This window comes from Cetorhinus maximus, unplaced genomic scaffold, assembly GCF_964194155.1.
Source record: "Cetorhinus maximus unplaced genomic scaffold, sCetMax3.hap1.1 HAP1_SCAFFOLD_3570, whole genome shotgun sequence".
In the NCBI taxonomy this organism is placed as follows: Eukaryota; Metazoa; Chordata; class Chondrichthyes; order Lamniformes; family Cetorhinidae; genus Cetorhinus; species Cetorhinus maximus.
In genome coordinates, this window is record NW_027599479.1 from 6,160 (window position 1) to 20,125 (window position 13,966).

The window sequence follows — 13,966 nt, forward strand, 5'->3', positions numbered from 1 at the left end:
TGAGTTGATAGATTTTTGTAGGTGAATATATTGGGGAAAATGGGGTTGAGCCGGGGAATATGGAGCTGAGGCGCAGATGAACCATGATCAAGTTGAAGGGAGGATCAGGCTCAAGGGGCTGAATGGCCTCTTCCTGTTCCCCGCACTGACCCTGTCCGCATTCCCAGTTCAGTCCCAGTCAGGGGTTTCCCACTCGCATCAGGTGACAGCAGCCCTTGTCTCCCGGTAACTCCTCTCCCCTGATCCTCGTCTCCCGACCCTGAAGTCTTGCCCCGTCTATCACCCTAATCTCAGGCCCACGGGTTCCCTCAGAGCCGTTCCCACCCATGGCCTGCCAACGTCAAAGAGGGTGGCAGATTCCACCCCCCCACCACCCCCCACCACAGGAGCTTGACCCTCTCTTCAAGACCGGTCCGTCCCCTCGGTCGTCACAAGTTGACATCCTGAATGTCCGTAGGTGTTCTAGAACGTTCCAGCTCTTCAGACTTCACAGGCTGGGGCAGGGTGTCCCTCTGTGCGTGGTGTAGCCGGGCCTGTAGAGCGATTTCCACCCGCTCCTGACAGGCTTTCAAACACTCCTGGGGACGAGAGAGGGACAGCGGTCGGAGTTAGCGTCAAACTTTCTCACTCTCCTTGGCCCAGAGCTAATTCTGTACAAGTCATGACTTAATTAATTACATATCCCTCAGTGAGAGCCAGGTTTGCATTTATATAGCTACCTCAGGACCTCTCAGAGCATCTTACAGCCAATGACTGCAGCGGTTCAAGAAGGCAGCTCACCAACCACTTTCTCAAGGACAACCAGGGATGGGCAATAAATGCTGGTCCAGCCAGCGACGCCCACATCCCTGTGAATGAATAAAATTTTGTTTTTTTACAGCCAATGAAGTACATTTTGAAGTGTGGTCCTTGTTGTAGTGTATAATCGAAGCAGCCAATTTCTGCACAGCAAGATCCCAGAAAAAAACCGTGACAACCACCAGATCATCTGCTTTTGTGATGTTGATTTGAGGGATAAATATTGTCCAGGACACTGGGGAGATCTTCTATCAAGAAGTGGCCGTGGGATTTTGGTTTTTTTTTTTAACACCCAGCTCAGGGAACATGGGGCCCTGGGTTCAACATCTCATCCGACAGACGGCACCTCCAACCAGTGCAGCACGCCCTCGGTACCAGCACCGGGGAGCTCCGATAGGGGCACAAGTCCCTGGGGGAGTGTGAGGGTGGGAGCTTTGGGGAGAAAAGGAGAGTCAGGCAGAGAACTTCAGTTTTCTGTGCCCTTTCCAGGAGTGTGCGAGTTGTTGGAAAAACCTCCAGATATGTGAGTAGCGTCTCAAATCTTGGGCTGTGAGTGTTGCGTGATGTTGTGTGTGCCTGCATGCCTTTGAAATGTAAAGGTGCAGGTTAACGTGGGACTGGAGAACAGCCCTGCCTGTGGTATGACGTATGGAGTCATATGGTAATAGACTGGGAGAACAGCCTAGAGAGAATTCTGTCACCATGCGTGTCAGTAACCTGGGATCTGTACATAGTTAAAGATTAACAATAAATGGTTCATGTTTCAACATACAAGTCTCAAGTTCTTATAATTGAGAGTCCACAGCAATGGACTCATAGCAAAACATGTTGTGCAGCGGTGATAATACAACAGTACGGTAATCTCATTGAAATGCATAAAATTCTTAAGAGGGTTTGACAGGATAGATGCGGAGAGGCACCTGGAGAGTGTGGAATGCCAGGTCGCAGGCTCAGGATGAAGGGCCAGTCATGAGGAGGAATTTGTTCACTCAGGGGGTTGTGAATCTTTGGAATTCTCTAAGCCAGAGATCTGTGGGTTACTCAGTCGTTGAGCGTATTCAAGGCTGAGATCAAGAGATTTTTTTTTTGAGGTAATTAAGGAACGTGGAGAAGGAGCAGGAAGGCGGAGCTGAGGGAGGGATTGAAGATCGATCCCACGATCTTATCGAATTTCAGAGCAGGCTTGATGGGCCGAATGGCCTACTCTTGCTCCTATTTCTAGTGCCTCTGGGCTTTATGTAGGGTTAAGAGTTCTGAGGATGGTGGGGAAGGGAGTGTACAGCGTGGAGGAGGGAGACACGGAGGCCAGGGAAGGGCCATAGACCTTCTCCTCTTTATTCCTTCATGGGATGTGGGCGTCGCTGGAAATACCAGCGTTGGTTGCCCACCCGTAATTGCCCTTGAACTGAGTGGCTTGCTGGGGCCATTTCAGAGAGGGGCAGTCAAGAGTCAACCACTGTTGCTGTGGGCCTGGAGTCACATGTAGGCCAGACCGGGTAAGGAGGGCAGATTTCCTTCCCTGAGTCAATCAGATGGGGTTTTTTTTTAACAACAGAAGGACGAAGAAGGACCGAAGGACCAGCCGGAAAAGGACGAGCGTTAGAAGCGCGAGAGAAACCCAACCCAACCCAACCCAACGGATTCCGTTGCCGGTCGGGGAGGCTGGTGCTTGATGGCAATTGGCTCCTGCGATTATGGGCAGGTGGGGGGGGTTTCCCGGGCTGTACTTACGGAGTTGCAGCGGATGGAGCGCGCGAGGTGGTCGGTCAGCTCCCGGTTGGCGAGGCAGAGCCCCCGATGCCCGAGACGTAGGCCGGTCACCGCGGCGGCCAGGCTGGCAGCGCCGATCATGGACGGCGGGTACGAGAGAAACTCGCAATCTGAAAGGGAAAGGGCCCCCGGAATTAGTCGTGTGATATTTTCCTCCTTTATCCCCCCCGTATCCCTGTCTCTCCCGGCCGGTCCGGCAGGTAGAATCCCGAGTTTGTTCTTTTATTCTTTCCTGGGGGTGTGGGCGCCGCTGGTGAGGCCGGAATTTACCGCCCATCCCTAATCGCCCTGGAGCAGAGGGACTCGCTCGGCCATTTCAAGGGGCCGGTTAAGAGTCACCCACCTGGCTGTGGGCCTGGAGTTACGTGGAGGCCAGACCGGGTAAGGAGGGAAGATTTCCTTCCCTAAAAGGGGAACCAAATGGGTTTTCCCGACAGTCGGTGATAGTTTCATGGTCAGCGTTACGGAGACTAGCCTCACAATTCTAGATTTGATTCACTGAATTTATATTCCACCGGCTGCCATACTGCGATTTAACACCAGGGGGCAGGATTTTGCCGTCGGCGTTTGGGGTCCAGACCCCAAACGCTGACGCGCGATGACCTCGGGCGTGGGTCCCAACCTCATCGCCCGTCATCTTCATATTTTGTTCGGCGGGCGCTCGCCAGGGGTGGCTGCTCAGCTACTGAACCGTCACCGGCCGATTGAGGCCATTGAGAATCCATTTAAACCTGGTTAACCCACTCCCCCACAGACCCGACTCTCCGCCCCCTGCTAGTGGAATCCTCAGGAACCCCCCCCACCTCATTACCCACCACCGCCTGGCCCCTCCTTCACCAAACTGCCCCCGTTCCGAGGGGGTAATTGTGCTGGTCCTGGGCCTCGGAGGGAATGTGGTCGGGTACCTATGGTGCAGAGTGTGATGAACGTCTCCGTGTGCCTGCGGACCACTTGCTCTTTGACCCTCGGCAGGCCCATGGCTCCTATTAAACGCTCCACAAACTCCAGCGCAGTCGGAGCTGCAATGTCCCACTGCAGTTTGTTCAAAAGCAGCAGCTCCATCACCTGGACAGACAGAGAGACTCAACATCAAACCCGTCCGAGTGCAGAACCCACCGATATCACAGATGGGAATGTGGGGGCGCAGCCCAGACCCCAACCTCAGGACCTTTGACCTCCCCCCGGGTCCCCTTCATCAACCCCCAGACAGACCCCCTGGCCTTTGCAGGGTCAGCAGGTCTCAGCCAATGGGGGCTAGATTTGGATTGGGCGCTTCTCCCCCCCCTCCCCCCTCCCCTCCTCCCCCTCCTTCCTCACCCTCTTCCCCCCCTCCCCCTCCTCTCCCCCAGCCACAACAGCTTAGGGAGGGGCAAATTGGCCTGAGAATGGCCCAGTGAAACCCGATGGAAATGTCCACATGTAGATATTGTTTGTAAATGGGTGTTTATCTGTGTATTTGTGTGTGTTGTATGTGTGTTGTATGTGTGTGTGTATTTGTGTGTGTATTTGTGTGTGTGTGTGTATTTGTGTGTGTGTGTATTTGTGTGTGTGTGTGTATTTGTGTGTGTGTGTGTGTATTTGTGTGTGTGTGTGTGTATTTGTGTGTGTGTGTGTGTATTTGTGTGTGTGTGTATTTGTGTGTGTGTGTGTGTATTTGTGTGTGTGTGTGTGTATTTGTGTGTGTGTGTGTGTATTTGTGTGTGTGTGTGTGTATTTGTGTGTGTGTGGGTGTGTGTGTGTGTGTGTGTATTGTATGTGTGTGTGTGTATTTGTGTGTGTGTGTGTGTGTATTGTATGTGTATGTGTGTATTTGTGTGTGTGTGTGTGTGTGTGTGTGTATTGTATGTGTGTGTGTATGTATTTGTGTGTGTGTGTGGGTGTGTGTATTGTATGTGTGAGTGTATTGTATGTGTGAGTGTATTTGTGTGTGTGAGTGTATTTGTGTGTGTGTGTATTTGTGTGTGTGTGTGTGTGTGTGTGTATTTGTGTGTGTGTGGGTGTGTGTGTGTATTTGTGTGTGTGTGTATTTGTGTGTGTGTGTATTTGTGTGTGTGTGGGTGTGTGTGTGTATTTGTGTGTGTGTGTGTGTGTATTGTATGTGTGTGTGTGTATTTGTGTGTGTGTGTGTGTGTGTGTATTGTATGTGTGTGTGTATGTATTTGTGTGTGTGTGTGGGTGTGTGTGTGTTTGTGTGTGTATTGTATGTGTGTGTGTATTTGTGTGTGTGTGTATCTGTGTGTGTGTGTGTGTATCTGTGTGTGTGTGTGTGTATTTGTGTGTGTGTGTGTGTGTGTATTTGTGTGTGTGTGTGGGTGTGTGGGTGTTTCTGTATTTGTGTGTGTGTGCGTGTGTATTGTGTGTGTGTGTGTGTGTGTATTTGTGTGTGTGTGTGTGTGTGTGTATTTGTATGTGTGCATGCCTCAGCTGGAGTATTGTGCCGCAATGTTGGACTCCTAACTTCAGGAAGGATGTCAATTCCTCAGAGATGGTGCAGAGGATATTTTCCAAAATGATACAAGGATGAGAGGCTTCAGTTAATGTGGAGAGACTTGTAGAAGCTGGGATCACTCTCCTTATTGAGAAGGATTGTTTAAGAGAAGGACATTCAAAATTACGAGGGGTTTTAATAGAGCAGATCAGAAGAAACTTCTTTATTCAGAGACGGATGGAAATGTGGAACTCCGCTCAGGGAGTGGGCGAGAGGAACAGCAGAGATAGGTTTAAGAGGGGGAAGCTGGATAAACACCTGAGGGGGAAAGGAATAGACGGATATGCGGCTAGGATGGGATAAAGAGGGTGTGGAGCAAAAACACAGACACAGACCAATGGTCCGAATCGCCTGTGCTTTAAATGCTCTGTAATCCTCAGTAAAACCGTTTCCACTGTCAAGAGGGTCAGTAACCAGCGGACACAGGTTTTTAACCATTGATAAAAGATCCAGGAGGGGAGATGAAGGTTTTTTTGTTACACAGCGAGAGTTGCTGTGATCTGCAAGGGGCTGCCTGAAAGGACAATGGAAGATGATTCAATAGCAACTTTCAAAACGGAATTGGACAAGCCTGGGGTTGCAGGGCTTTGAGGTAAGAGCAGGGGGAGAGAGACTAATTGGATAATGCTTTCAAAGAGCCTGCACAGACACGATGGGCTGAATGGCCTCCTCCTGTGCTGTAATATTCTATAATTATTCCTCCTCCACAGCATCCCCCACTTATCCTCGGACACATAATAGCTCAGGACTGATAATGCTGATCACAGCACCCTCTCCCGCTCCCTCACCCCACTACACCCCTGACTAGGATCAACAGTTTTATTTATTAAATCTTGGGATGTGAATGTTGCTGATGCTGTTGCCAATTTTCTGACCATCCATCCCTACTTGTCCATGGTTGGGGGGGGGGGATCTTCACGAAGTCGCTGCAGTGAAAGTGCCCCCACAGTGCCGTTAGGTTGGAAAAGGCTTTGGGGCCTCGCGAGTCCGGGATTCGGGGCCTCGCGAACCCAGGATTCAGGGCCAAGTGAACCCGGGATTCGGGGCCTAGCGAGCCTGGGATTTGGGGCCTTGTGAACCCGGGATTCGGGGCCAAGTGAACCCGGGATTCGGGGCCTAGAGAGCCCGGGATTCGGGGCCAAGTGAACCCGGGATTCGGGGCCAAGCGAGCCCGGGATTTGGGGCCTAGCGAGCCCGGGATTTGGGGCCTAGCGAGCCCGGGATTTGGGGCCAAGTGAACCCAGGATTCGGGGCCAAGCGAGCCCGGGATTCGGGGCCTGGCGAGCCCGGGATTTGGGGCCTTGTGAACCTGGGATTTGGGGCCTAGCGAACCCGGGATTTGAGACCTCATGAACCCAGGATTCGGGGCCTCATTAACCCGGGATTCGGGGCCAAGTGAACCCGGGGATTCGGGGCCTTGTGAACCCGGGATTTGAGGCCTCGTGAACCCAGGATTCAGGGCCCAGTGAACCCGGGATTTGGGGCCTAGTGAGCCCGGGATTCGGGGCCTAGCGAACCCGGGATTTGGGGCCTAGCGAACCCGGGATTCGGGGACTGGTGAACCCGGGATTCGGGGCCTCGTGAACCTGGGATTTGGGGCCTAGCGAGCCAGGGATTTGGGGCCTAGCAAACCCGGGATTTGAGGCCTCGTGAACCCAGGATTCTGGGCCTAGAAAACCCGGGATTCGGGGCCTAGCGAACCCGGGATTCGGGGCCTAGCGAACCCGGGATTCGGGGCCTAGCGAACCCAGGATTCGGGGCCTAGCGAGCCAGGGATTTGGGGCCTAGCAAACCCGGGATTTGAGGCCTCGTGAACCCAGGATTCTGGGCCTAGCAAACCCGGGATTCGGGGCCTAGCGAACCCGGGATTCAGGGACTGGCGAGCCCGGGATTCGTGGCCTAGTGAGCCCGGGATTTGAATCAGGCTCCGAGAAATTGCCCTGAGCGACTTACCCGCAGCTCCTCCGGCCTGGACGAGTGGGCAGTGTAGGCGCACACGGTCTCCACCGAAAGCGGGGAAGTTTCCCTCAGCTTCGAGGCCAGGAACAGACAAGCCGAGCCCAGCAACTGCAGCCTGGATTTCCCCAGCGGCACTGCCGATAAAAACCGGTCCAGGTAATTCATCGCCAGCGGGAACACCTCCTTCTCGCATCTTTCCTCTTCGCAAACCTGCAGGTTGAGGGACACAAGCCACGTCGAGTTGATCAACGACAACACCTGCATTTATATAGCGCCATTAACATCGTTAAAAAAAAGGGGCTTCAAAGGGGCGTGCGACTGAGCCACATGAGGAGCTATTAGAGCAGATTAGGTCACATTGAAGGAATGTCTTAATGGAGTGGAGAGGGAGGCGGAGAGGTATAAGGAGGGAACTCCAGAGCTTGGGGCCCAGGCAGCTGAAGGCACGGACGCCAACGGTGGGGGGCGGTTAAATTAGGAGAGGCTCCGAAAGGCAGAGTTGGAGGAGTGCAGGGATCTCGGTGGGTTGTGGAGCCGGAGGAGATTACAGAGTCAGGAAAGGGTGAGGCAGTGCAGGATGTTTCTTCCCGACTAGCTCACCTCTGTCCAAAACATGGATCATTCAGAACGTTTACTCTTACCGGGTGAGATGGTGGCATCATGATAATGTCACTGAGCTAACAATCCAGGCTATAGTACTCTGGGGACCTGGGTTCGAATCCCACCGCGAATAAAATCTGGAATTGTAAAGCTAGTCCCAGTAATGGTGACCATTACAGCTATCAACGGGTTCACTAATGCCCTACAGGGCAGGGAATCTGCCGTCCTTACCCGGTCTGGCCTACATGTGACTCCAGACCCACAGCAACGTGATTAATTCTTTGAACGGCCCAGCAAGCCACTCAGATCAAGGGCAATTAGGGACGGGTAAAAGAAATGCAGCGTATAGAAAAGAGGATCATGTGACCAGGTCAGGCTGCATCAATGAGGCTTGTATCCCGTTGGGTGTAAGTAGATTGAGGAGGTGATCTGATTGGGGTGCTTAGGAAATGATTCAATAGGTTAGAGGGAGAGACTCTTTCCTTCAGTCGCTGAAGGGCTGGGGGGCGGGGTAGTTGTGGGGTGTAGAAGGGAGGCGGTGAATGTTGTCGGTGATTTCAAAACAGGGGATGGGGGAAGGGGCACGTGTTTAAAGTTAGAGTCGGGCGGTTCAGGAACATGACCAGGGAGCGGCTTTTACACAAAAGGCAAGTGGGCGTCTGGGACGCTTTCCCAGTGGATCCCAAAAAAACTGTTGGCCGAAGGCCCCCTTTTCAATTAATAATCATACCCACCCCCACCCCCGCCCCCATTAAATGATAATACTCTATAATACTCTACAATACTCGAAGGTGAAGGTGCTCCATGTTAAGGAGAGTTTTAATAACGCTTTGAAAAAAAGCGAGTATCAGTGAGATAGATGTGCCTGCTCCTCACTACAGGATCTGCCCAATGGTGGGGCCCTTGGTTGGAGAATAGGATAGCATTTAGGAGCAGGAGTAGGCCATTCGGCCCTTCGAGCCTGCTCCACCATTCGGTAAGATCAGGGCTGATCTGGTTGTGGCCTCAACTCCACTTTCCTGCCTGTCCCCCCCAACAACCTTCAGCTCCCCTTGTCGATCAAAAACCTATCTTAACTCAGCCTTGAGTAAATCCAATGACCCAGCCTCCCCGGAGAAGTGAATCCCACAAGGCTAGCGACCCTCGGAGAGAAAGAAATGCCGCTTGGGTGCATGGGGAGCGCTGGTGGTGGGGGGGGAGGAGTGGACAGGGTGTGGACTGGAGCACAGTGGGGAGCAGGGTACACTGACTCCCTTACCCTTGACCATGATGCCCTGGGCACTGTCCGTCCCCAAGGCCAGCGAAACCCCGGGGGTGGGGTGGGGTCTGCCTGCCCCAGTTTGAGGACCGTTCTCCTCAAGGGGAAAGTTCTCTGGAAACCTCAGGCTGCCCGGTTTAATCCGAACTTTGGAAAGAATCGGCAGAGAGGGCCATTGGCCAGCCCGAGATTTAACGGAGCGGGAGTTGTTTTTGCAATGGGAGCCACACATGGAGCTCGCCAACGGTGGAGATTCTGTCACACGCCCTCCCACTTCTAACCTTCTCACCAGGCTCAACGGCCTTGCCCTGTTTAACCTTCTCCAACATTTCTCTAACTAATTAAGGGAATTAGGTAAATACCCTGAGAAGGTGTTTCAGGGCTCGGTGGGGGGGTGGGGTAACTCTGTCAAAGAGCCAGCATAACCACAATGGGCAGAATGACCGCCTTCCATGTTGTAAGGTGCATTCGCGTAGCACCCTTCCACAGCCTCAGCTTGGATTCTAACGCACTTTGCAGCCACTGTTGTAATGTCGGAAACACAGCAGCCAATTTGCGCACAGCAAATTCCCCACCAGCAGCAGCAGCAACGTGATAAGGACCAGCTCATCTGTTTTTTTTCCTGACGTTGTTTGAGGGATAAAAATGCGGCAGGACACGGGGGGAGAAATCCCACCCCACCACCCCCCACCCCCCCCCCCAATCCGGTTTTCTTCGAGATAGTGCCACGGGATCTTTGACATCCACCTCAGAGGGCAGGCGGAGCCTTTCGTTGAAGGTCTCATCCAGAAAGACCGCACCTGCGGCTGTGCTGCACTCCTTCGGCGCTGCACCCGGCGGGGGGGATGGGGGGTGGGGTCGAGTGTGGGCTCTTTGTGCTCAGGTCTTGAGATGGGACTTGAACCTGCAACCTCTGAGTCAGAGGCGAGGACCACAGCTGACACCGTCTGACTGTGCAATTCGATTCTGCCGATCGAAGAAAGAAAATCACAAACCAGTTCCAGGAGTTGACGCTTGATAACATCTGTATTTTTGGTCAGATTCCTAACTTCGCTTCCTTTCAGTGAGGGTAGTCGCATCAGCTTATTCACCTCTGTCTCTTTTGAAGCCAAATTTTCTCACCCGTTTGAAGCGATGACATTTACATTTTTTTTACGTTACATTTTTTGGTATTTTTTTCATCCAATTTATTTGCTACAAAGTCCAACTGGACCCTGAAAAGTTTGTGGGGAACCGCTTGGTGTGGAGGACCGAGAGGTTTTGTGGGAGAGGTGGTGGAGGGGGCGGCGTTAGCGGGTATAGCGTAGGACAATAGCTAGCTCGACTGCGATGCCCTTTGCAGTCAAATAGCCAGAGAGCATTCACTAGGTTTGCACGTGAGCAGGCGCCGTGGTGGAGTAACAGAGGCTGAGAGAAGTCACCTTCTCAAAAGCAATTTTGACTAAACGGTCGCAGTGATCAAACCACCGTTCCCTCCCCTAGGAACAGGGGTGGGGGGGAGGCGATTCAGCCCCTCGAGCCTGTTCCGCAATTCAAGTCAATTCAATTGTGGCCGACCTGTATCTTAAATCCATCCGCCCACCTTGGCCGCATAGCCCTTAATCCCCTAACCTAACAAAAATCTATCATTCTCAGTTTCTGTTGACACCCCCGCCCCCCAGGCAGACTCAACAGCTTTTTTTTGGGTGGGAGGGAGCTCCAGATTTCCCCTCCCCAGTGTGCGAGGAATTGTTTCCTGACATCGCCCCCACCCCCCACCCCCCCTCCGCCAAAAGGCCTGCTTCGAATTTTAATGTTCCTCCTTGACACGGACACTAGAGTTTCCCTCTTATCAACTCCTGTAAATCACCTGCAAATCGCCCACTTTGGTCATTAATTCACCTTCCGCACTCCGGCGAATACAATCTTGTCCTCTCCATGTGCAGAACCCACCGAATGGTTACAGCACGGAAGACCGACATTCGGAACCCCCCCGGCCAGGATTTTCCGGCCCTGGTACAGGAGGGGGGCACCATCGTGAGTGGGGGTGGGGAAATTTGGAGAACCACTGGCTTTTCGATGGTTCTCCGACTTTTCCCCGTCTCGCTCCAGATGATCCTTTCCGGTGTCCCGACCTGGAAAATCCCGCCCGGCGTGTCTGCGCGCCTGCCCTCCGAAGGAACAATTCACCTGGTGCCACCCCACCCCCACAACCACCCCCACCCCCCCCCACAACCACCCACCCCCCCCCACAACCACCCACCCCCCCCCACAACCACCACCCACCCCCCACAACCACCACCCCCCCCCCCCCACAACCACCACCTCCCCCCCCCCCACAACCACCCCCCCCCACAACCACCGCTTCCCCCCCCCCCCCACAACCACCCACCCCCCCCCACAACCACCACCCACCCCCCACAACCACCACCTCCCCCCCCCCACAACCACCACCTCCCCCCCCCCACAACCACCCCCCCCCACAACCACCCCCCCCCCCCACAACCACCACCTCCCCCCCCCACAACCACCGCCTCCCCCCCCCCCCACAACCACCCCCCCCAACCACCACCTCCCCCCCCCCACAACCACCCACCCCCACCGCCTCACTCAACCACCCACCCCCCCACAACCACCCACCCCCCCACAACCACCACCTCCCCCCCCCCACAACCACCACCTCCCCCCCCCACAACAACCACCCCCCCCCCACAACCACCACCTCCCCCCCCCCCACAACCACCACCTCCCCCCCCACAACCACCCCCCCCCACCGCCTCACTCAACCACCCCCCCCCCACAACCACCCACCCCCCCACAACCACCACCTCCCCCCCCACAACCACCACCTCCCCCCCCACACAACCACCCCCCCCCCACAACCACCACCTCCCCCCCCCCACAACCACCACCTCCCCCCCCCACAACCACCACCTCCCCCCCCCACACAACCACCCCCCCCCCACACAACTACCCCCCCCCCCACAACCACCACCTCCCCCCCCCACAACCACCACCTCCCCCCCCCCACAACCACCACCTCCCCCCCCCCACAACCACCACCTCCCCCCCCAACAACCACCACCTCCCCCCCCCCCACAACCACCCACCCCCCCACAACCACCACCTCCCCCCCCCCGAACCTCACCCTTCTCCCCGTCACCCCGCGCACACTTCCCTTTCAGGTAATGACCCCATTCCCCCTGCAATGCCCCTCACGCTCAGGCCGCGCATTCCCGAATCCCAGCTGCTGCTGGAGGTGAGGGTGGTGAGGGTGGTGGGGGTGGGTGTGGGGTGGTGGGAGGGGAGAAAGTTTTCCCTCACGTCTCCGTCGCTGCTTTTAAGACTGGAGACGGAGAGAGTTGCCCTGTGCAATATTACTACAGGTCCTTTAGCTGGAAATCCAAAAGCCGAACGCACCCAAAAACTGCGCGTTTTCACTTTGAACCTCATCGCCCTTGAGCGTGGGAAGTTTAGTTACTTTACCCTGTTCGACCTTGCGATTTTTGTGGTGAACTTATCAAAAAGAAACTTATTTCCAGGTCCCCTGTATTTATTACTCAGTGACACATCTCACTTTCCCAGCCACTTTTATTTTCTTTAAGCTGTCGCTAGCCTGGGTTGAGGCTGTTGTAACCTATATTTATATACGCGGTCTCGGAAAAACCGGAATGACCTGAATCCAAAACGCAGTCGGCCCCCCAGGGTTTGGGATAAAGGACACCCGACCTGTGAACGAGCGCATTGAAAAGGCAAAGTGTTTCGGCCCCGATATTCTCTGCTTTCCCCCCCTCGGCACTAACCTCCAGCATCCAGCCAGCGAGCAAGCTCCTCATCTGTGGCTGGATCTCCGGCTGTATCGATGGAAACGTGCCCCTGTTTGGCAGATACCTTTCCTCCGTCTCCAGCAGCTTTGCTAGGACGCGCTCTTGCAGCAGGCAGGGGTCCGGCTGCGCTCGGCACACCCTCTCCCACCCGGTGTACAGCACCACCCCCTCTGTTTCCATGTCCGCTCAGACTTTAGCTGCTAAACTCCGCAGCCCCTCACTTTATATACCCTGAGCCCCCCACCCACACACACACACACACACACAGTCCCTCCCTGTGGCCCCTGGACCCTGTGGGGGTGGGAGGTCAGTCTGTGTCCAATTACATGAAATAGCTACACACTCATCTTTGCGATGAATGGGCCCTAATGCCAGTCATTTAAATCCCGAGGATTCGGTTGGCTGCCTGAAGTCGATGCCCTCTCTCCTCTCCCACCCCCCACCACCCACCCCCACCCCACACCCTGTAGCTCAGTCACTTTTTCTCAGCTGTTCATCTGACAGAATTTAAAGGGCTTCCATTTCAGGTTGTTTTTAACGCTCTGTTGCCACTTTCCTCCCCTGACGGTGGGGGCTTCTCACTGAGACACCACCCCCCCCCACCCACCCACCCCCACGCACCCCCCCACCCACCCCCCTCACCCACCCCCTCACCCACCCACCCCCACGCACCCCCCCCACCCACCCCCCCACCCCCTCATCCACCCCCCCACCCACCCCCTCATCCACCCCCTCCCCATCCCCCCACCCACCCCCTCATCCACCCCCTCATCCACCCCCCCACCCACCCCCTCATCCACCCCCCTCACCCACCCCCCCACCCACCCCCTCATCCAACCCCCTCACCCACCCCCCTCACCCACCCCCTGACCCACCCCCCGACCCACCCCCCCACCCACCCCCTCACCCACCCCCCTCATCCACCCCCCTCATCCACCCACCTCACCCACCCCCCACCCACCCCCTCATCCACCCACCCCCCACCCACCCCCTCACCCACACCCCCACCCCCCACCCACCCCCTCACCCACCCCCCTCACCCACCCCCCGACCCACCCCCCGACCCACCCCCCCACCCACCCCCTCATCCACTCCCTCACCCACACCCCCACCCCCCCACCCACCCACCCCCTCACCCACCCCCCCACCCCCTCACCCACGCCCTCACCACCCCCCCACCCACCCCCTCTCACCCACCCCCTCACCCACCCCCCCACCCCCTCACCCACCCCCCCACCCCCTCCACCCACCCCCTCACCCACCCCCCTCACCCACCCCCTCACCCAC

General features: G+C 55.6%; 1 protein-coding gene across 1 annotated transcript; it reads right to left on the reverse strand.

Annotated features, from left to right (window-relative positions):
- Positions 1–391: 391 nt before the first annotated feature.
- Positions 392–12,891, reverse strand: LOC144678082 (G1/S-specific cyclin-D1-like). Its single transcript, XM_078537998.1, has 5 exons — positions 12,656–12,891; positions 7,010–7,225; positions 3,474–3,633; positions 2,530–2,678; positions 392–578 (listed from the first exon to the last, which is right to left on the reverse strand). The coding sequence occupies exons 1-5, from the start codon at positions 12,857–12,859 to the stop codon at positions 429–431; spliced, it is 879 nt and encodes a 292-aa protein (XP_078394124.1). The 5' UTR covers positions 12,860–12,891; the 3' UTR covers positions 392–428.
- Positions 12,892–13,966: the final 1,075 nt, after the last annotated feature.

Coding starts and splice junctions, on each gene's coding strand:
- LOC144678082 (XM_078537998.1), bottom strand. CDS start 12,859: ATGGAAACAGAGGGGGTGGTGCTGTACACCGGGTGGGAGAGGGTGTGC. Junction 7,226..12,655: donor TCGCTGGCTGGATGCTGGAG/GTTAGTGCCGAG, acceptor CTCAACCTGCAG/GTTTGCGAAGAGGAAAGATG. Junction 579..2,529: donor GCTCCATCCGCTGCAACTCC/GTAAGTACAGCC, acceptor TCTCGTCCCCAG/GAGTGTTTGAAAGCCTGTCA.